This window comes from Populus nigra, chromosome 9 (assembly GCF_951802175.1).
Source record: "Populus nigra chromosome 9, ddPopNigr1.1, whole genome shotgun sequence".
In the NCBI taxonomy this organism is placed as follows: Eukaryota; Viridiplantae; Streptophyta; class Magnoliopsida; order Malpighiales; family Salicaceae; genus Populus; species Populus nigra.
In genome coordinates this window covers 15,068,661-15,093,676 of record NC_084860.1, presented here as the reverse complement: position 1 = coordinate 15,093,676, position 25,016 = coordinate 15,068,661, and the positions used below count along the sequence as shown (strand labels likewise).

General features: G+C 32.5%; 1 protein-coding gene across 2 annotated transcripts; it reads right to left on the bottom strand.

Annotated features, from left to right (window-relative positions):
• Positions 1-1,201: 1,201 nt before the first annotated feature.
• LOC133703333 (cytochrome P450 726A27-like) lies at positions 1,202-4,631 on the bottom strand. 2 transcript variants are annotated; one of them, XM_062127803.1, is made up of 4 exons: positions 4,115-4,631; positions 2,676-3,156; positions 2,238-2,593; positions 1,202-1,989 (listed from the first exon to the last, which is right to left on the bottom strand). In XM_062127803.1, exons 3-4 carry the CDS (start codon positions 2,577-2,579, stop codon positions 1,369-1,371), a joined length of 963 nt encoding a protein of 320 aa, XP_061983787.1. In that variant the 5' UTR covers positions 2,580-2,593; positions 2,676-3,156; positions 4,115-4,631; the 3' UTR covers positions 1,202-1,368. The 2 variants fall into 2 exon arrangements, with proteins under 2 accessions (XP_061983787.1, XP_061983786.1); XM_062127802.1 differs by having other exon boundaries at positions 1,203-1,989; positions 2,238-3,156.
• Positions 4,632-25,016: the final 20,385 nt, after the last annotated feature.

The following is a 25,016-nucleotide window of genomic DNA, read 5'->3' as shown; positions in this document are numbered from 1 at the left end:
TTCCATGGTGGATTCTATAAATATTTACCCACCAACGAAGCATGATATCATTGATATCCATGACTAACTCTTAGCAAGCAAATGTGTGTTTTCTTGAAGTTAGATTTGGAAACCTTTTGGGCTTACCATCTACGTTTTGATTGTTTGACGATCATTGTCATCATGATCTTAATTCTCCAAGTTTTTGTGGTTTGTTATTCAACATTTATCTTTTAATGGATGGTTAACAACCAAAACATGCCTTTTAGAACGTGTTTGACAGTGTGGTTGCGGGTGCTTTTCAAATAACTTTTCGTGCCAAAATGCATGCCAATAATGTTTTTTTATTTTTTTAAAAATCATTTTTGACATCAGCACATCAAAACGATAAAAAACATACAAATTATATTAAATTTTAGTAAAAAATAAAAAAAAAATTCAAATTTTTTGGAAACACAGCCGCAGCCGCGTTCCCAAATGTTTTATGAAGAAGTAAAGATTGATTCCTTTGGAAAAGATCTTGTGATGCCTCTTGAGGTGTTCTGATTTTTCGAAGAAAGTGTTTAAGGTTGGTAACCTGCCTTGGCACATTTTAATGTGTGCGATTTCTTTTTTTTATGAAGAAGGCTTTTAAGAGTTGAACAGCCATTTTAGGATCATGATAATACTGAATAGGATCATGATCTACTTCCAAAGAATTCTTTGTATTATTTTTCCTAAAAGTTTGACTTTTGATTAGCACGCAATGTTAACTATGAAAAGAAAGGATTTCTTAAGCTCAAAAGGTTTTTAAAGAGTTTAGATGAACTAGATCACTTCAGCACATTTTTGAACTTTTCAATCATGTTCCATGATAGTGTGTCCTTTTGGCTTTGACTTTGCTCAACTCTTTTCTAGGTATGGCTCTTTAGCATTTTGCTTCACATGCTTTTCAGAATTATGGCTACCTTGAACCTTTTTAGAGATTTATTCACTTCTAATGGTTCCTTTTATCCATAGTATGTGGTGTGACCCTGATCACCTCGAATGTCATTTAATTAAGATTTATTCTCTGTATTATTTCATAAGAGTTCATTGTGATGTATTTTATTATTTTTCTTCAAGTTTTAATTACGTGATTATTAATGAGTCTTCTAACAAGATAATTTTGACACTTAGTTTTTAGCATTGTTTTTAAAACTTTAAAAGGACACAACTCTATTTCAAATAGAATTTTAATGGACTTAACTCTTGGTTTAAAAATTTTAATTCACTCCAATAAAAAATTACATTACATCGGAAGGAAATTCTATTAGTTCTAAACAATGTTTTCATTGAGACAACTTTTATTTCATAACATAACATATCATACAAACTTTTATTTCATATCATAACATAATGTAACAATTTTTATCCCACGAGTGAACGATATGAAATGGGAATCAACTTAAGATCTCGTTTTCTCTTAACTGTGCCACCAAAAGACTCAGTCATGTCAAGATTTTCAGGCTTCAATCCACCAGCAGGTTTCCAGTCAAAATGGTATAACATCTGCGCAAGTGGAAACTCAGTGTTGGCTGTAGCAAACAACATGCCAGGACACATCCTCTTTCCAGCACCAAATGGGATGAATTCAAAGTCGCTACCCTTAAAATCAGTCGAAACATTGATGAATCTCTCTGGATAGAATCTCTCAGTTTCATTCCAATAATTGGGATCTCTTCCAATCGCCCATGCATTAATCAATACTTTACTTTTGATGTAGATGTCGTATCCATTAACATTACATCTCTTCCTACACTCTCTTGGAATTAATGGTATAGAAGGATGTAATCTTAGAGTTTCTTTGATAATCAACTTCAAGAATTTTAAATCATGAAGGCTTGTTTCGTCAGGAATAGTTCCAAGATCATTGAAGACTTGTCTCACTTCTTTTTGTGCCTTTTCCATGACTCTCGGGTTCTTTATCAATTCTGACATTGCCCATTCTAAAGCTGTTGATGAAGTGTCACCTCCACCACTGAACATTTCCTGAAAGGTAATTAAGTAAAGAATGATACATTAGATAGGATTGAGTTCACTTCCAGTTAGGAGGAGTAACATGATGTAAGTAAAAATATAGAGTATAGACCGTTGGTTTGCTTTTAAATATATATATATATATATATATATATATATATATGATTTCATTTCATCAAGTTTGTGGATGGTTATATTTTTTTTATTAAAAAATTGATTAATTAATTAGTTCTTCTAACAAAGCGAAGATATATACTAACCAGGATGATTGCTTTGATAGTGCTTGTTGTTAATTGGAATTCAAGGTTTCCATGGTCTTGAAGATTCAAAAGAACACCAAGAAGATCATCCTCTTCGTTCTTGCCCATCTTTGACGCTAAAGCGGAGTTGGCTCTACGCTCGGAGATGATGCTTTCATGTATCTCATCTGCTTCTCTGTGCATCCTTTCGAGTCTAGACCTTACCCGACTGACCATGTAAAGAAATTTGGAGGAAGGGAATATATCTATGATATTCAAACCTCCAAGTGCCTCTGTCAATTCCTCAATAATGGGTAAGAAAGCTTCTTGGTTTTTGCATTTCTTACCAATGCTTGTTCTCATACTGATATCATTTCCTAAAGAAAATATCATTCCTCAATTACTAAGGTTGATTGGAGACCCCTCTTTTGAATAAATGGAAGTAATAAAATTAGATACCTCTTCTTCCCTAATAGATTTGAATGATCGGACACGTTTTGCAGAAAGAAGTTCTAATACGGAAATTTTTCATAGTTGTCTCCAATATTCGCCATATGGCGCAAATGCAATGTCTTTACGGTTGTAGAACAGGACGCTTGCAGCTACGAGATGAGGTCTTTCAACAAAGTTGATTTCATGGGTTTTCATCACTTCTTTCGCTGCTTCTGATGAAGAAATAATGACAGTGGAAACTTCACCAATTTGAAGTTGCATGACAGGTCCAAATTGTCCAAATTTCTTAGCCAAGTCCCTTAGGCGATGATGGGGCAGAGGGTGAACTAGCTGGTGAAGGTTTCCAATAAAGGGTAATTTCCATGGCCCAGGAGGTGGATTTGAATTTGACTCGTTTCTTTTGATAAGTTTCATCCATGTCCATAAAATGGAGATCACGAGAAGCATGGCTGAAAGTACAGGGAGAGAGACCAACATCTGCTCTATTCTGAAAAAAAATAATTAATTAGTGATGGGGATTTCTAGTATATGGTATGATGCAATTTCATGGCATGTCCCCTGCTTTTATTAATGTAGTTAAAAGTTCAAGCAATTGTTTGGAATGGTATAATCACTCTAATCTAGAGACAGTGAAAAAAAAATAAAAAACAAAACGTATGATAGAAATCTATCCAATAATTTTATGCTATGTGATAAATCAAAAATCATGTATGTAAATATATAGTGTTAGATGTGTTGGGTCCCAAAGAAAAGAGCTCCACTTCATGGTTTTTTTGTTTGTTTTTGTTTTTAGAGAGGAGCCCAAATCCATAAGCTTGTTCTAGGAAACACATCTGAACCACACACAATTTTAGATCTTAAAGGCTCAGTCCAGTCAATCATATGAAATGGGTTTCCTAACCAAGCCCTAAAACAATAAAGGGTTCAATAAAATAAATATGTGGGCTAATAAAAATTTCTGTGATTATCCATGAAAAGGAAATAGCCCATCATGCTAGAAATAAGTTGGCTTTGAAAGCCTGACCCATGAACTTCGATATTGCATATGTCCAGGAACTCTGTACATGTAGAGCTAAAATTTAAAATTTAAAATTTAAATGGCAGGGAAATATTTTCACATGCAAAGGAAAAACACAACATCAACAATCCTTGGACATCAACCTCATTGTTTTGACTTTAATATCAAAGCAGGCATGTTCATTTCTTAAATATGATGAGGGGTTCATGATGTAAAAAGAAAACCAACTAGAAAGCCTGCAACTTGAGCTTATAATTGAGTGAAATCCATGATCATGGGATGCATATGCAAAGAAAATATAGCATCCGACCCTAACATCCTACACATACTGCCATATCATAACTTGGATCAACAGAATACAAAAAACAAAGGCGGGCTAACATTATCAATGTGATGATGTGTGCTCAAGAAAGACAAAGCATCATACCTAGCAATATTCTTGGTTAGAATAGAAACAAAGGCTCGCGGCTGGAGCAAGGCTGATGCTCACAGTTGTTTCAATGAGAAAACAAAGAAATAAGGCTGCTGAGACTTGAAGCCTCTTTTACTTGGTCACAACTGAATCAAATGCTGCTCACGGCTGCAACAGAGGCGGTGCAACTGCTGCTCTCGGTGGAGTCTTTTACTGCTCACCGCTTCGGTTTTTCTATGGCTAGGGGTGTAAGTGTAACTCTTCTGACACCGGTCAACCGGTTTAAGTTTTATTGGCAAACCGTTGGAGTTCGCTGCTGTTGCTGGTGTAATGACGGCTAGGAGAGAAGAAGTGGTGGCTGTGATGGTATTTTTTATTTTTTTTTAATGATTTTTTACGGCTGGGACACGGGAATTCCCTCTGGTTTTGGTGGGACTGAGTGTTTTTGGGCTGAAGGCTTCGCAAACGCAGTGTGTGGTTGTGGGTTTTTCAGTGCTGTCCTCGCCCCCTATTTGTTGGAAGTTGGAACGGGTTGCTTTTATTTACAGGGGGGCGCTGACGCTCCCTTCCATTTTTTTTTCCTTAATTCTGCCTGATTACTTTAAGATATTTTTAATTAAATTACCGGTTAAGTTAATATCCAGCTTTAATATTCAGCGTCTTTTATAATATAGTTTAATTTTATCTTCAATTGAGCTTTACAATTTCAAGTTCTTTAAATTTACCCCTAATTTTAATCAAATTTAGTTCTTGAATACATACACCTATTTCACTTTGATCCTTGATTTTAAGATTCTTTAGTTTGCCCATCAATTAGTCTTAAAACTTCAGATTTCCTGCAATTACACCCATGATTATATCAATTTAGCCTTTGCTTCAATTATGTTTCTAATCTTTTAAATTTTACGAATTGATCTAAAATAAAATCTCAAACTTGATTTTTTTCAATTGAATCCTTCTAATCCATTAGATGTTTAATTAAATCCTTGAACTAAAATTAATTCTTCTAATTCACTTATATCTGTAATTAAACTCATTAGAAATTTAATTAAGTCTTTAAACCTAATTAATTCTTCTAATTTTGGTTAAGGTTCCGTTTATTTGCTGGAAAGTAGTTTTCTTTTGGAAAGAGAATTCTAGGAAAGTGAATTCCAGAAAAGTGAATTATTTTTCGATGTTTGGTAGTGTAATGAAAAATAAGTTGGAAAACACTTTTCAGTGTTTGGTTATGTCATGGAAAATGAGTTGGAAAATAACTTATTAATGTTTTATTTTTTTTTCAAGTTTATTAAAATAATAAGGAACAAATCTTACAAATAAAAAAGTTGAATGAGAATGAAATTGAAAAAAAAATATAATTTCATAAATTATCTCAAATAAAATAAATAATAATCAAAATAATAGAGATTAAATCTAAAAAATAAAAAAATTAAAGTTAAAGAAATTAAAATAATAATAATTAACATTTCATAAATTATTTCAAATAAAATAAGTAACAATCAAAAGAATGAGGACCAAATTTGATAGATAAAAAATTTCAATTAAAAAATGATAAGGGAAAAGCAAATAACAATTATAAAAATGAGGACCAAACTTAATATAAAAATTAAATTATAAGAGATGAAATTGAAAAACAAATATTCAAAATAAAATATATATACCAATAAAAAATTTGAGGACCAAATTTGATATAATCAGTAAATAATATGACATTTCTAAATTTTTCAGAACTTCCGAAAAGTATTTTCCATCTAAAATAAAAGGAAAACACTTTCGTGGAAACCAAGCTAAATTTTTCTTTGACTGGAAAGTGTTTTTCGTTGACCAGCTTTTCTAATGGCAAACAAACATAGAAAAGTTTGGAAAGTAGTTTCCCGGAAACCACTTTCCGGGAAACAAACACCCCTTGAGTTAGATTTCAACTTCAAACTTTACTTCAAATCAAGTCTTTCTTCAGCCTATCTTGTCAGCACACCCTAATCTGTTTATTTTTCTAGTAATTTCATCTTTTACAACTCAGAGATTTATCTTGTGTTCAAAAATATTTTTTGAATTTCAAAATTTTGATTTTTTGGACTTTTTCAAATAAAAAATAAAAATATACAAATAATTTAATTTCAGGGAACCAAAATTAGGTTATAACAAATCATATATCTTAAGATAAATATTAAAAATCATAATTGATACAACTTTAATTTCATAACATATTTTAGCGCTAAAATAATTTAGCAGTTTTTATCCCACAAGTGAACTTTATGAAATGAGAATTAACTTAAGATCTCGTTTTCTTTTAACTATGCCACCGAAAGACTCAGTCAAGTCAAGATTTTTAGGCTTCAATCCATCAGCAGGTTTCCAGTCAAAATAGTATAACATCTGCGCAAGTGGAAACTCAATGTTGGCCATACATATACCAAACAACATGCCAGGGCACATCCTCTTTCCAGCACCAAATGGGATGAATTCAAAGTCACTACCTTTAAAATCAGTTGAAACATTGATGAATCTCTCTGGATAGAATCTCATAGTGATGCCATTTCCAAAAGAAAATATCATCCTACTAAAGTTGATTGGAGACCCCTCTTTTGAATAAATGGAAGCAGTAATAATTAGATACCTCTTCTTCCCTAATAGATTTGAATGATCGGACACCGTTTTGCAGAAAGAAGTTCTAATACGGAAATTTTTCTTAGTTGTCTCCAATATTCGCCATATGGCGCAAATGCAATGTCTTTACGGTTGTAGAACAGGACGCTTGCAGCTACGAGATGAGGTCTTTCAACAAAGTGGATTTCATGGGTTTTCATCACTTCTTTCGCTGCTTCTGATGAAGAAATAATGACAGTGGAAACTTCACCAACTTGAAGTTGCATGACAGGTCCAAATTTCTTAGCCAAGTCCCTTAGGCGATAATGGGGCAGAGGGTGAACTAGCTGGTGAAGGTTTCCAATAAAGGGTGATTTCCATGGTCCAGGAGGTGGATTTGAACTTGACTTGTTGCTTTTGATAAGTTTTGTCAATGTCCATTAAATAGGGATAACGAGAAGGATGGTTAAAAGAACAGGGAGAGAGAGCAACATCATTAAAAACAGTAATCAAGGAAGAGATGGATGAAAGTAAGAGACTCTGAAAGACTGTACCTCAAAGATATTGTAAAATACGAAGAAAAGCTGCCCAGTGAATAGTAGTAGGAGAAGCAACAAATTGACTAACAACAGGAACAACATATGCAATATCTGGACGAGTAATGGTGAGATATACCAAGCTCTGAACAATAGTATGATATAATATAGGATCTGTCAAAAGCAAACCATCAGAAGAAGAATACCTTGCGTTAACTTTAATGAGAGTGTCTACAGTTTTATTATTAGTAAGTCTAGCCCGCTCAAGAATATTTGCAACATATTTTGATTGAGAAAGAAGGTAACCTCTAGGTCAGTAAACTACCTCAATACCTATGAAATATCAAAGAGAACCTAAATCTTTCATTTCAAATTGTCTAGCTAGCTCTGTCTTCAAAACTGAGATACCATCAATCTCATCACCAGTAATAATCATGTTATCAACATATAAAGACAAAATGATACGACTTGCACCAGTGCTCTTAATAAAAAGAGTAGAATCATGACTACTAGAAACAAATCCAAGGGATGAGATCACAACAGAAAATTTCTCAAATCAAGCACGAGGTTTCTTGTTTGAGACCATATAACGCTTCTTGAGCTTACATACATACCCAGAGTCATGTGAAACACTAGGAGGAGGCACCATATAAACATCTTCTTGAAGATCTCCATTCAAGAAGGCATTTTTAACATCAAGTTGTGAGACATGCTATTGACAAACCGAAGCTACTGCAATAAGAGTACGAATAATATTCATTTATGCAACAGGGGTAAATGTCTCCTCATAATTCATACCATACTATTGAGAGTATCGTTTTGCTACTAACCTAGCTTTGTATCGCTCAATAGACCCATCAGAATTAGTTTTGATATTGTACACTCAATGACAACCAATAACACTTTTACCAAGAGGTAGATAAACCAAATCCAAAGTATTTGTCTTACGCAAAGCAAAAAGTTCCTCATCCATAGCTTACTGTTAAAGAGGATTAAGAATTGCCTCTTTATAGGAAGAGGACTTAAAGAGACAATGAATAAAAACTAAAAAGGAAGTAAAAGATGAAGAATAACAAGAATAAGCAAAATCTGGTAGTTTTGTGGACTTACGAATGCGTGTGGATTAACTTAGAGGTGGATCCACAATCTCAGAAGAAGCTTGAGGGGATGTAAATGAGAATGGAGTTTCAGGTGTGCCAGAGAGTAAAGTGTCAGTACCTGCAAAATGATGAGTACAAATTGATCAAATATGGGGGGGTATTTGAGGTGCTAGGAATCTGAGATGATAAACTATCAGAATCCTTAGAAAATAGATCTATACGAATAATATCAGGTCTAGTCAAGTTATGAGTGGTGGATGAAATAGAAAAGAAAGGGATATGCTCGAGAAAGACAACATGGCGAGACACATAAAGTTTCTGAGTTATTGGATCAAAACAACGATACCTCTTTTTACCTTCACCATTACCTAGAAATATACAAATAACAGATCAAGAGGACAACTTACTGCGTTCTACATGGAGATGAAGAATGAAACAAGTACAACCAAACACTCTAAAGGAGGAATAACAGGAACATACCCATATAATTTTTTAAAAGGAGAAGAACCTGAATTATGAGAAGATGGAATTGTATTAATCAAGCTTACAATAAGAGAGAATGAGTAGTTTCAATAATGTGCCTATGTTTTATTTTAGCAACACCATTTTGCTCAGGAGTATCTGTACAAGAAGTTTGGTGAATGGTTCCATCTAAGGCAAGCAACTGATAAAATTTATTAGAAGTGTATTCCCCACCCAAATCACACCTAAAGCATTTGATTACAGCAGAATGTTGAGTTTTCACAAGAGCTCGAAAGGCTGTATGTATCTCATAGAATTCAAAACGATGTTTCATTAAATAAACCCAACAATAACGAGTATGATCATCTATAAATGAATCATAATATCGAGACCCTTCTTTTGTAGCAATAGGAGAAGGTCCCTATACATCAAAATGAATCAAATCAAAAGGTGAAGAGGAAACAAAAATACTTCGATTAAAAGGTAAAGTGGAAATTTTTGCCAATTTACATCCACTACAATCAGAAATATCATAAGTTTTTAAATTTCCTAAAGCTTCTGTGGATGTCAAAAATCTTAAACGAGAAGACGAAACATGACCTAGATGAGAATGCCATAAATAAAAACTAAAAGATGAAGGACTCAAACGAAAGGAAGACAAATCAACAGTAGTAGTAGTAGCGGTGGCGGCGGCAACTGACACTTTTAACTCATCCAAAATATATAGTCCATTCTCCCTACGGCCTGTCCCAATCAACTTCAGAGACTGTAAATCCTGTACATAACCAAAAGAACCAGAAAACATGACTAAATAATCACTAGAATCACATATTTGGCCAATAGAAGCAAGATTCAATTTGAGTTTTGAAATAAGATAAACATTAGAGAGAGATAAATGAGGTGTGATAACAGAACCAACACCTGTTAAAGGCATGAAAGTGCCATCAGCAGTCATAACAGGAATGGAGGACGAAGGGGACACAGAGGTAAAAGATGAAAAATCTGGAGACATGTGATGGGAAGCACCAGAATCCAAGACCCATTCAGACTATGACATGTCAGATGAGCTATGAGGCAATTGACCTGTAAAAGAAGAAGCAGACATTGCTTGTGGCTGTAAGAAGAGAAACTTTTGAAATTGCTCAGCTAGAGTACTAGGATTAGTGATAGAGCTTGATGAAGCTACTGTTACAGTATTGTGGTGTGTTGGTTTGTAACCCTGAGGTGGTCTATGAGCATTAGATTGTGACTGGCTGCCATGCTTCCAAACTTGATTCTATTGTCTCAACTTGGAACACTAAGCCTTCTAATGACCTTTCTGCTTATAGAAATTGCACTCATCGAAGCCAACCCTTGTAAGGCTTATTCTGATGATTAGAGAATGCCTTAGATCGTACTGCTAGTACAAAAGGATTTGAAGCAGAAAAATTTCCCTTTTCAGAATAAGACTGAAGATGTATTTCCTCAGCCAATAACTCACTGACAACAGAGTCAACAAAAAGCAGTGGAGAACGATGCAGAATTAAACCTCTAAGTCCTTTGAAATCACTGCGAAGTGCTGTTAAAAACTGTATCAATTGTTGCTACTCTCTACGCTCAATATAGGCACCATATACCTTTAATTTTGCTGATTCTATAAGAGCCAATTGATCACAAAGATCTGTCATAGCAGAATAAAACTCTTGAATATTCATATTCTTCTGATGAAGAGCTTATATATCATTCTCTAATTGATATTGCTTTGCAAAATTTGATTGCATGAATAACTGTTGTAGATGATCTCAAACCTCCTTTGTTGTCTCATACTTCGCCAATTGCGTACCTATAGAAAGCTCAACAGAATTGTTGATCCAAGTAATGATCTTTGCATTGTTTGCTTCCATGCATCTATCGAAGTAACATCCCATTTTTCAATATTCTTAGGTACCACATAAGTTCCACTTACATATCCCCACATCTTTTTACCCTTAAAAAAATTTCTCGTTATATAGCTCCAATACGAATAGTTCTTCCCATCCAACCTCACACTTATAGACTGAAGTGAATAATCTCTTTCAGTAGCCATAATCAACAATAACAAAGAATCAGAGTGCAAAGCAGCGGAAAAAAAAAACCAAATTGCTGAAACTGAACAGAGATTGCAGAAACTAAATAAATATCTTCTTAAAATTATACGATTACTCCAAAGCACAAAACAAATTTGCAGAAAATGAACGCGAATACCAAATTATAGAAGCTGAAGGGAAGATGAAATACCAAAATAATTGCAAAAAATGAACGCACATACCAAATTGCAGAAGTTGAAAGGAAGACGAAATACCAAAATAATTACAGAAACTAAATGCAAATATCAAATTAAAAAAGCTAAAGGAAAGAAGAAAGAACAAATTTTGCAGAAGCGGAAGACAAAATATCACTAAAAAAAAAATTATTGGGGCTCTGCCCCGAACCATAAAACCAGTTCTGATACCATGTTAAAGCAATTCAATTAACACAAAAATAAATACGAACATGAAAAAGAAGGAGGCTAGAATTCTTCTCAATTGATTTGTCTAAAAAATACTTCCTTTAACCTAAATACAAAGAGCTTATAAATAAATTAAGCTAAAAATACTATTCTACCCTTAATAAATAAAACAAGATAAATATATTATTTAACAGATTGGAGACTCCTCTTTCGCATAAATGAAAGTAATAAAAGTGGATACCTTTTCTTCCCTAATTGATTTGAATGATCACACATGTTTTTGGAGGAAACAGCTCGAATATGCAAGTTTTTCTTAGTTGTCTCCAATATTCGCCATATGGTGCAAATGCAATGTCTCTATGGTTGTAGAACATGATGCTTGCAACAAGGAGATAAGATCTTTCAACAGAGTGGGAATTTCATAAATTTGAAGTTGCATGACCGACCTAAATTTCTTGGCCAAGTCCCTTATGTGATGATACGACAAAAGGTGAATATAATTTTAACTAAATTGTATTACCTCAACCCTAATTGGAAAAATTCATAGCAAATTCAATCAAATTCTCAAAATTTAACATCAAAGCAAACTTAACAAAAAATTAAACATAATTCATGAAACATTATTAATTGATATTTTTATGCTCAATTGCATTAATTCAAACACAAATTCATAGCAAATTAAATTAATCTCAAGAAAATACTAAATTCATCAATTTATTAACAATTCAATGAAACATGTAATTCGTCATAACATATTTATGCATTATTGCATGAACATGTGTGCGTATTTAACTACATTATTAACTGATTTCAACATTATACACAAAATACTTAATTTGGAAACTTAACTTAAATTAAACACAACACATGATTGATTGAAATAATTAATTTATCATCAATTTAACTTATTTTCATGCTCAACTATATAAAATAAACTCTAATTGAATGTATTTTTAACTAATTTATCATTGTTTCAATAGACCCTAAATTCACTATAAACCCTAAATTCAACCTAAACAATCATTTGATTTCAACCAAACCAAATACAAATTAATAGCAATGTAATATGTTTACCTTACTTATAGGACAACAAGAATGGTTGGGGCATCAATGGTAGCATTGATGGCAGCAAAAGAAACGGTAGATTTTCAGCACAAAAACATCAAAGGATGCTTAAAGACTAGGATAAATTTGATTTTTGATTGATTTAACAACAAAATCTAAGTGTTTAATGGGTTTTTTTTGGAGGGAAGTGAGGGTGCTGGTGGTTTTTTTTCGTAAAAAATAGACAACATTATGTGTCAACTTGTTTAAATTTTAATTAATGTTGTGCTTATAAAGCGTAAGATCTAAAGTTGTCGCGCTTCAGAAGCACAACATATAGTTGTCACATTTCATAAATATGACATTTAATGGGTGTCACGCTTTAGGAATATGAAAAAAAATCAAACTATATCATTTCACCAAATCTTTTTAAATTAATGCTGTTGAAGGTTTCCAATAAAGGCAGTGACTCAATTTTCGTTGACGTTTATGAGTCAATAGGAGTTGTGTGTGCTGACGAATCCATTCGTAAGGTTCTCAAAATCACGAGTTGACTCATAAAATCATAAAATTTTATGAGTCAACATATATATATATATATATATATATATATATGTGTGTGTGTGTGTGTGTGTGTGTGTGTGTGTGCAAAATCAAGTTAAAAACTCGAAAACCAACAAACTCGGTCAATCGATAAACTCAGACCAAGTTTACGAGTTTGAAAAAGTAAAAAAAGTAATTGACTCCCCTCATCATCATGCCATCACTTACTCCCTGGTCCTCAGTCTCCCTTTTCCCCTTTGCCTTTTCTCAACCTAGTTGGTTGCACAACTTTCTCTCTCTCTCTCTCTCTCTCGCAAAACACCCATTTTTTTCTTTACTTTGTTTACCTCTATTCTTCCTCAAGTCTCCACTCTCCATCTTCTATGCTCTCGTGTCTCGCCTCTCTATATCAGGTTAGTTTTTTTTCTTAGCATACTTAATTCTTGAAGACTTGTTTATGGATATGAGTTTGCTTTAAATTACTTAATTCCTGCCATTGTACTTCCTGAATTTAGTTTCCTGCCATTGCTTTTCATTTGCTTAGTTTTGTTTTCTTTTATTTTGATGCTGGGTTTTCTGAGGTTGTTTTGCTGCCATTTAGTTTCATGCCATTATTTTAACTATTGTAGGCGAGGAGGAGAGCTAAATAGTTTAGAAGTGGAGCTGCTTATGTGTTTATGTGTTGGATTTTCATCAAAGCATGTCTTGTTCTTGTTATACTATTTCTTTCAAGGAAAGTGTCAGCTTAATGGTTTTTATGAGCACTTGGAACAATGGCTCTTAGTTGCAACTTCTGCATTACACAAACACTTAGAAATAAAGTTTTGCTTTTATCTTCCATTTACCTGTTCGAGAGGGTACTTTATTCAGTTGTAGAAATGAATAGAGAAATGATATATTGTGAACTCTTTAATTTTGCATTGTTGTTTTTTTTCTCCCTTTTGATGGTTAAGATGTATGATTTACGTTGTTTGTTTTCCCTTTTGATTATTAAGCTGTATGATTTGTGTTGTTTTTTTTTCCTCTTTTGATGATTAAGCTGTTTGATTATGTTTGGATTATAGAACTAAAGAAAGGAATAATATGTTTGAAGTGGTGTTATATAAAGGATATGTATTGCGTAGAATGGTTATGAATGTAAAGGTACACTTGATCTATTCCTTGTTTAGATATCAATTACTTCTATGGTGGTTTTAGAAATACAAGACCATGAGCTGTATTTATTCCTTGTTTAGATATCAATTAAAACTCTAGGACCAAGAACATGCAACATTCATTCTGAGATTGTAGATATTTTGATTCACAAAAATGAAATATTATGGAAACAGAAAGCATATTTAAACCACGTATGGATTTTTATTTGAACTATGTATTTTAAGGTGTTTGGACTTTATATTATTTATTTCACTTTTATTTTAATTGTGTTATATTATTATTTACTACTTGACTAAAATTGTCAATATATAATTAGTTAAAATATTTTACTTATGATTTTACAATTCGAGTTTATAATATGAGTTTATATTATATATTTTATGTCGTGTCAAAAAAGGGTTTTTGACAACCTTGTTCATGCATCAGCTGTAGAAGTAGTTCCATTGATGATTTCTGAGTTGGTAGCGACTCAGTTTTACATTGACGATTTCTGAGTCAACAGGGGCTGTGTGCGCTGATGAATCCATGCTTCAACTATGGAAGTAGTTTCATTGATGATTTATGAGTCGGTAGTAACTCAGTTTTCATTAATGATTTCTAAGTTAATGGTGGTTGTGTGCGTTTACAAATCCATGTGTTTTGTAAAACCCGACAAAAAAATTAGTCTTTGGCCGACCAATATTATGAAGAATTGAAGGATACAAACCGACCAACCTTAAAGAAAATCCTGGAGGAAGAGGGTCGGCTTATCTTAGGTTAGGGGAGAATTGGAATAAAAACCAGCCCAAGATAACCCAAAAGAGGGATAAGAATAACCTTGTCTAGCACCCATGTGACCTTTCCTCTTCTCAAAGATCGGTTGTAGCAACTACATGCTCTTACCCCTCTTTCTCTTCTCCACAGAAAGCTGAACCAAATCCAGCTGCATGTTCCCTTTATTGATTGTGTGCGTAAAAGGAGAGCTAGAGAGTGAGGTTGAAGACTAAAACCATGGAAGACGAGGGAGTGTAACAGGCTGGCTGGACAACAAAAGAAAGGAAGAAGAAATTTGGAAAAACGAAGAAGAAGATACCACTGAACCCTACACCAGGAGCTTGTTAAAAACATGATGTAAGATTAATTTCATCTCTTGGCTAACAATTTCCTCATGGTTTGGACAATGAAAAGGGGGAGGGGAACCTAAAGTGAGAGAGAAGTGTTGTTACACCTTAGCTCAAGAACTTTTAACAAAGGAAAAAAACAAAAAAAAGAGACCTAAGCAGAACCTTAAGAAAGAAAAGACCCATGTGTAGACCATTTTTCAAAAGAACATGAATGAAACTGAATGTATAAAAATAGGGCAAGGGCTGGCCAAGTTAAAAGGATGATTAAATTGTGTGTGAAACAAAGTAATGCATGAATGGTGATCTTGTTAGACTTCTAGGGACATGATTGAACCAAAAATAGAATCATACTTGTGTTAATGATGTAATTTATGCATATTTGATTGATGAAGTTATATGAAAATGTGTTGAAATGATGTTAAATGCAAATTTGTGTTGTTAGTAAACCTTGAAAATCATGTTGCAGCTGAAATAAGAATTACACTAGATAATGTTTTGGTTTTGTTGATATGATGATGGACTTGTGTGGTTATGAATCAAGAGAATATATATGTGCTTGTGAATTTTAATTGTAAGTATGCTTGTGATAAAATATGATAAATTGCATGTACAAATAAAGAAGTATGGGCAACAATGTTTTGGCCAAGGAGGAGGAAATAAACCATAAAGAACTATGCATGATAAACACACTTAGAATGACATGAGATGAATTGGAAATAAAACCATTATTTGTGGTATAATTGTATTAGTTGTGTAGGCACATCTCCATGATACAATTGAGACTATATAAATGCATGATTGTAACAATGCTAGGTGCTAGTTCTGGAAGTGATGACGTGGGAGAAACCTTGGTAAATGTACACATATAGATGTTTTTGAGCTGTGTAATAACGTATGATGATTGGAGTGTGGTTAATGACGATTATGTTCAGCTAGGTTGGAATATGTGTAAGGGAAAACATGTAGCATAAACCTCATGCGTAGCCTAGGGAGAAGGCAAAACCATAAATGACTCACCTTGTTGCTGATGATTTATGAATTGGCTGCGACTTAGTTTGCATTAAAGATGTTTGGGTTGGCAGTGACTTAGTTTTCGTCAATGATTTTTGAGTTAGCAGTAGGATGTGTCCGTTGAAGAATCAACGTCAACCATAGAACTAAATCATGCTAGTGATTTTTGAGTCGGCAGTGACTCAGTTTTCATTAATGATTTCGGTATCAGTAGTAGGATGTGTGCACTGATGAATTCAGTGTCATCCGCAAAATGGATTGCGTTGACGATTCCTGGGCGATAACGACTAAATTTTTGTCAACGATTTTCAAGCCTAATAGTAGCCTATATGCACTGACGATTTTAGTGCTAGTTGTAGGACTGGATTGCTTTGATGAATTCTAGACACTAACAAATTAGTTATCCCTAACGAATTCTAGGCCACCAGCAAATCAGTTTCGCTATCGAATCCTGGGTCACCAACAAATAAGTTTTTGCTGTCGAATCCTATATCACTAGCGAATCTGTTTTTGCTACCAAATTCTGTGTCACCAGTGAATTAGTTTTTGCTATCGAATTTTACATCACCAGTGAATCAGCTTTCCCTAACAATTTTCTACGACAAACTTCCATGTCAGAAATGATGTAAATGCTTATAACGATTTCATTATATGATTGTGTAATATCTAGAACACTTAAATGTGAACATGTGTATTTTTGGAATATGTATGGTGACAAGTTATGTGATTATCAAATACAAATGTGCTGATTTGTAATCGTTGATGTGTTAGGTGGTGCGACCGGGATCGAACTTGCGACTGGACAAGGACATTGCATGGGAGGGACAGGTAGGTGGCTTCCACCCCTTCTAGCATAATGTTAATTCCCCAAAATGAATTTATTACGAAGGGTGTTTTATTGTGTTATAGCTAGTAAAATATTGTTTTGAATGTTTGTATAAATATCACGAAGGATTAACTATTGTGATATAATGGATGTTAAATTGTTATGAAATGTTTGTATGAGTACTATGAAAGATTTTTATTATGTTATAATGAATTGCTAAACTATTATGGAATGTTTATACGAGTATTACGAAAGGACTATCATTGTGTTATAATGAATGCTAATCTATTTTGGAATGTTCATATGAGTATTATGAAGGATCTACTATTGTGTTATAAGGAATGCTAAATTGATACGGAATGTTTGTTTGAGTATTATGAATGATCTATTATTGATATATAATGAGAGATAAATTGTTGTAGAATATTGAATGAGTATTATAATTAGCTTCGGTTAATGGCATCCTAAGAGGATAGCCGGGATGAATTGATAATTAGCTTTGGCTAATGGCATTCATGATGGATAGTCGGGTTGTGTTTGATGATTAGCTTTGACTAATGATATCCTAAGGGGATGGTCAAGATAAATTAATTATTAGCTTCGGTTAATGGCATCCTAGATGGATGGTCTGGTTGCGTTGATGATTAGCTTCGGCTAATGACATCCTAGATGGATGGCCGGGTTGACTATGACGTTTAGCTTTGGCTAATGGTATTCATAAGAGATGATGGTTTTGATTTTGTGATTAGTTTTGGTTAATGGCATCCAAGATGAATGATCGAGTTTGGATGTTGCGATTAGCTATGACTAAAAGTATCCAAGGTAGATAACCGGGTTAAAGTGAAGTAATTAACCCCGACCGATGTTTAAACTTCAACCCCACAACTCATATAGAGAGATTGGGGCGTATGAGTGAGAATAATGCACTAAACAAAATAATAAGGATTGTACAATGCATATGAGAAGTAAAAGAAGGAATGTACCCATTTTAAGCTGATAACAAAAGGTAACAATAACATTCTTCTAGTTGTATCATGTTTAGATTATTTACAATTCTTATATCCATGTTGTTTTTGTAACAGGGATATCACACAATCAAAGTGTGTAGAAAAACCCGTTCCACAGATTCATATATTTTGAAAGGTGCTATGAAATAGTATGTTTTAGGTGTTATGCATTTGATAAGAATAAACGAACTAGTTGAATATTTTCCATTCGGCATTTTTGTAAAGACTTTTATTGAAAATTGTAATAGAATATAGATACGAAAGTATGATCTTGTAAACATGATGTGGTGAATGTATGTATGTGATATTCTCTTTTATGAAAATATTGTATTGTGAAATCACATGAGTAATGCACTACACTAAGAGATGATTATTATTACGATAAACCCTAAATACCGTTGCAAGAATGCGTTTTGTCACTTTTTAAGGGATGTTGATTTACATTACCCTATGTGGGTTGTGCCTTGCTAATGAATGGAATGCATTTATAAGTTCACAGAATGATATTGTGAAAAGCATTGAGAACCTAACGACTTACGAAAAAAATAAATTCCACTGATTTTTGGTTATGAAAAAGCCGGGTTTTTACAGTGGAAATTTCACCAATTTAAAGTTGCATGACCGGTCCATATTTCTTGGCCAAGTCCCTTATGCGATGATGAAGCAAAGGGTGAACTAGCTAGTGAAGGTTTCCAATATAGGGTAATTTCCATGGCCTAGGAGGTGGATTTAGACTTAACTCCTTGTTTGTTATAAGTTTAGTCAATGTCCATGAAATAGAGATAACACTACCAGAATTCTTATACTTACCAACATAATTTTTTGTCAGTATTTGTACTATCATTCAGTTGATAATTAAAAAAGTATTAGCACCAATGGATTTACTAACAGGAAAAGCACGCTAAAAAAATTTACCCACTTCATTCCATCGGTATTTCCCTTGGGAAGCTTGTCTTATAATCGACAAAAATACCATATGTAATTTTATCAGTGATTATTTTAAAAAAATCTATTTAACAAAACTAGAAAAATAATTAAATAATTAAAATCTATTTAAAAATCCTATAAATAAATCAACTAAAAATTGATCTCACATGAAAAAAAATATACTATAACAACATGCATACAATTATTAAGAATAGAAAAATTTGAAAATAAAATTAAAAAATAAATATAATGAAAAAAAGACAGAAAAAAAGAAAGAAAGATCTTACCTTAATGTAGTTGTGAGTGAAGCTGAGAAGAGAAAAAAAACAAATTCATAATGTTAATTATAAAAAACCGAGAAGAGAAGAAGAAAAGAGGAGAAGATATACCTGAGCGTGGAGGAGAAGAGAAGGAGTTGAGAAGAGAACAGAAGAGAAGAGAAAGAAAGGGATGTTGACGTTTTTTACATAAGGGACAAAAGAAGAAAAGGAGGCATGTCTGTTGTGAAATGAGGGATTCTAGTTTTTTTTATTTTAGCATTTTACCGCTGGTTTTACCGATAGATAATTAAATATTAATATTTTTAACCATTCCATTGGTAATTTCGTCTGTAATATATAATTTAAAATTTTAATCTAATAAAAAAATTTCAGAAACCGTCAAATATCACCGATGACTTTTTAGTCTGTCGATGATTTCGTATGTAAAGAACAATAATTAACAACGCAATTGAGAAATAAATAGTTCCAGAGTTCTCTAGAAAATACCGATGCAATATTCCATCGGTAATTGATATGATGAACAATGTTAGGGAAATGTGAACAATTTACCAACGAGTTTACCAAAGGAATTAAAACCACCGGTAATTCTGTTGGTATAAATAACACATCATCATATTTTTGGCTTTGTGTTAATTATTTTTCCCACTCTAATTCTCTCGATATATACCGAAAAAATATTTCTGTCAGTAAATTTCACTGCAATTTACCGATGAAAACATTCCATCTGTATTTCCATTTATATTTATTAATTTTATGATAGAGTAATGAGAAGGAAGGTTAAAAGCACAGGGAGAGATGGCAACATCTGCTCCATTGCGAAAAAAACATTAATTAGTGACCTACATTATAATTTCCAAACCAGTTGAGTATTGTTGAAAACTAAGTCATTTCGAGACAACCAGATACTCCAGGCAATTGCCATGCTTTTCTTTGGAATTTACCTTTAGCTAGCATAGGCCATTAATTGATACATCAGTCATGGAATTTACCTTTAGCTAGCATAGGCCATTAATTGATACATCAGTTTATCAACACTGTGAGGCATACATTCTTTGGAATTTACCTTTAGCTATAGACCATTAATTGATACATCAGTTTATCAATATTGTGAGGCACACACCAAGCTACACCCCACCACGATAGGGATTTAGAACAAAGCAGCTAGGCTTGACTAGAAGATGATTTGCAGACTCCTTAGCCGCTGAACACATTGGACAACTAGCTTAATCACTCGTCGGTCGTCGGAACCATCAAAATATAATTCTGACTTAACTATCACCAACAAAATAAATTTTTAGTATGATCGTGAAAACCAGGTCGAACCCAAGGGAAATTTCGTTTAATCTTTTTATAGTATACTGAATGATAAAGAATGGGGGATTTGGATGAAAAATTCAAGAAACAATAATTCTAAAAATAATAATTGATGTCGTTAAATCAGTGCAAGGGTCCATACATCCATTCCTATAAATCTGTCGATCATCGAATTAAAATAAATGTTCCTTCACGTCAAGCAAATAAATTTGATATCCCTTAAAGCTGAGGGAAATCAATGAGATTACGAGTACATTAATTAGAAAAATCTCTCTCAAAATATTTCAATAAGCTTGAATAACAATCAACAACATAATTCTGAATAAGGAAAAACAAATACTTGAATCTGAAAGAATTACAATAATAATGTTACTTCTCACAACGTGCTAATGGAGATGGTGTGTGTCCCTCTTGAACCAAATTTAGGAATTTAGTTCATGGTTGCTGGAAAATTGACAAAAGCAAAGAAGAAATTAATGTTTTTTGACCCTTGTTTCAGCTGTGTTCTGCTCTCTTTATCCTCCCCTTTTGCTGTCAAAATCTTCAGGATTCTTAGACTAATTAGGATTGTTCATGAAGATAAATTCGTTCCTTCTTTATCTAGTCTTTAAGTTTGGATAAATCTCTTAGAGTTTATGTTGAAAATTGATTATGTTGTTGTAACAATTCTACTATAATTCCAACTCTGCTGCAACTTAGACTTTGTTTCGAACTTGGTTTCTTGCAATATCCGACTATCCCAACTGTATTCATTCATTCATGGGTCCTAAGGCCACATTCTCATTCGGGAACTCTAATGTGGTGAAAAACCTGTCATAAGAAGCTAGATCCAAAACATAAAATGCAAAATTTCTTATCTTAAGCAATTAATTCACAAAGTCTCTTCTGCATGCCAAACTCATAAAAATAACTTTCAATCAACTCAAATAAATTCAAAATACATTAAAAAGCATACTGTAAAAGGAATAAAAATATATGTATATTTTGCACTTATCAATCACCTGATGAGTATTTGTATTAAATAGACAAATTGAATTCTATTAGGTAATTTGAAAATTTAACCCTATAGTTGTCACATTTTTTGAATTAGAATAAAGATTGATAATATTTATTAATAATAATAGTTATAGTGATCTTGATCCTAAGTTTTTCTTCAATTTCATATTTTTAATATCTATTTTCATTGAAATTGGATTTCGTGATTTTTCTAGATTGAGTGCTTCAAATTTAATAACTCGGGTTATAAGTTTAAAAAAAGTTAACATATTTTTTTTAAAAAGCTTTATAATTCTTTTTATTTTTAATCGGATTATTTCAATCACATAATTTAAACTGCAGATTTGAAGAATGTCTCGTGTTGACTTAGCTCTAATTAATATTTTAAAATATTTTTCATAAATGGTTTATTATAATTGTTTTACCCATTTTTAGCACCTAAACATTAATTTTTGTTCAAAAAATTGTCCAGTCCCATGGCAAAGCATCGATACATATAATGTTTAAGATAAATGGACTCGTATTGAGTTATTGTCTTGGATATTAAAAAGGCTCCTATTATTATTATTTTAAAATGAAATTTCTAAATTTGAAGTATTAAAATATTCATTGATGATAGAATTAGATATATTGAGGTGTCATAGTGTAGGTAAACCTCATTAAGACTCATTTCATAAACTTTTCTTAGGACGATTAGGTTTGAACCACTACTAAGTTATAACTCATTGTAGTAAACCTGATATCATTACCCAATAAATAGACCACAGATAGATTAGGCAGAATAAACTATTGATAATTTAAGAAAAAATCAGCAATGCAACTTATCTCATATAGAATGGTTTAGGGTGATAATATTTTTCCTCTAGCATAACAAGTCCCTTACAATAGATCTTTGATGACCAATTTGGTTTCTAATAATCATAATACTAGGTGGCGACACTTTTATTAAAATTAGACATGTATTCCCTCTGCTCAAAACATTTAAAAGACTCCCTTCCTATGTGATTTTGAGGAAGGAGGACGGGCTGCCATGATGTCAAGTAGCGATACCCAATTCCCAATCAATCAAATATTAAAGGATCAAATTGAAAAAAAATTCAATTATCCAAAAGGATTCAAAATTAAAAAAAAAATAGCAATGACAAGAATGAAGATCAAAATTGAAATACAAAATAAATTTAATCTTTGATTAAAGAGTGAAATAGAAAAGAAAATCAATTTAACAAAAGGATAAAAAAATAATAAAAAGAATAATGAGAAAAATTGAAATAAAATACAAAATTTTTTTTGATTGAAGGGTGGAATTAAAAATAAAAATAAATTTAACAAAAGGCCAAAAAAAAACCACAATAAAAAGAATGAGAACCAAATTGGTAAAAATAATATATGATAAATTGATAAAATTGAAAACAAATAAAACTTCTACAAAAGAGTCAAGAACAAAAAATTAGAAATAAAAAAAAGACTGAAGTTGAAACACTACCAACAAAGAAGACCAAGTTGTAATTTTTATGGTTAGAGAGAGAGAAAGAAATAAAAGAAAGTCCTACTAGAGATAAACCATTTCACCACCGTCTACACATGCAATATCAACTGTAAAAGGACATAGTGGAGCTTGCAATGACATGATGTAAGGGATTTTTTGGTCGTTGGTAGGCACCACATACACCTCTTGAAGTGCACAAACGCCTTTCACATGTTAATAAATTTTTTTATTTAAATAATATTTAATCTATACAGAAAAATCAAATTACCCTTCATGAAATTTCTAATAACAAGAAAACTGTTGTGAAAAGAATCAAAAGGCCCTTGGACACATGTTAAAGGTTTTTTGATTTCAAGGGTAAAGTTGTAAATTTATAGTGTTTTAAAAGTGAAAAGAAAAATATCCTTGCCTATAAGTTCCAGAATTTTTTATTTGGAGAGTTATTTTACTATACTTAAAAAAATAACATATACTCCTCATCAATCCTTTAATGATTATGATTAATGAGTCATGAAAGAAGATCTAAATGCCCTCAACACCAAGACATTTAATTTTTTTTAAAGGAACAAAAATATGTCTCAATCAACGGGTAATTAACTTTTGTGAATTAAAAAAAGAAGGCAAAGAACCATCCATTTTTATTCATATCACCACAGTGTCATAGCAAGTTTATTTCGACCACCTCAAACTCCGAGGAAAAGACAGTTTGCCCAGTTATCGGTCTACACTAGCACTTTTATCATACATGGTGACCAGGCCAACTCTAAGACTACTATAAAGAAGATAGATAAATGCTTTTACATTAAACAATAAACATTGTCGATCAGATGGATACAGGGTCAGTACTGAACGTGGTCTAGTAAGAAGTCTATTTGTCTGCTCATCTTCATCCTTGTATACGACATCTATTACCCGTGCCAAATTAAGCACATTCTCTAGGAGAGGCAATGGCACAGAAGTAGGCTTGAGGCACTCCTCTATCATGGCTGTCCAAGCATTTGCAATTTCTTTCTGAAGAAACTTGACTGCTGCAATTGCTAAAACACCATGCTGCATGCTCTTGAAGCCATGTGTTGCTGTTGGAAATAAAACACACAAATATTTTGATTAACCTCCAAGATTTATTAATTAATCACACTCTCATCAACACATTCATTATCAACATACTTATTAAATTAGTCTTATATTTATAAGGAGATTAATCCTCTAACTATTATAATCTAATAAGGATTTTAAGTAAATAATTCTACAAGAATTGTAATAAACTAATCTAACACAAATCCTTTTTGCTAAAAAATTCCTACATACTTTAGGGTTTCATCTAACAATCTCTCTTTTAAATTGAAGTTTTTAACACTCAGTTTATCAATGAAAGATTTTCCTTTAACATTGTTTTGAACTTCTATTTTACACCAATGGTCTTTGCTTCGTCAATTCTTGAATATTGTTTATTGTTAATGACATCAATTTTATCATCTACAACCCTTTTCAATTTTATTTCTTTAACATATTCGGAAGTCACATGATCACAATATGTAGGCTTTTTTCTAATATATTATGATCGTTGATTATTATTTGCTGATATTAAAAGTGGACTTTAATCATCTACTAGTTGTGATGTATTTTTCATATGATTTTTTCATTGTTAAGTTTCTTCGTGTCTAAAGCAACTAGTTCTATCTCTTTTTCTGCTTTTGCTTTAAGAAAAGCAATATGTTTGTAACAACCCCAACATTAGTGTTCAAAATAGAGAGCAAGGACATGTTAATTCAGTTAAGATTAAGATAATTGTTTTTTTGTAATTAATAAAAAATTTAGCAGAGTTTCCTCTACATTTAATTTATCACTTTCCCTAATTTTTTGTAATCTTAACTTTTATTAATATCAATAATATTACTCGGGGTTTTACAATGTTGAAGCTCGCTTCTCTTTTCTTACTCAAAGGCTTTCTCCTTATCCTTTAAATAGTTTTTTTCTCTTCACACCTTTTATCAAAACTACTTTCCAATTCTCTCTTTTGCATCCTCTATGCCCAATAAGAAGTCTACATGTTCTTTTTGGATCCTTTTGAAC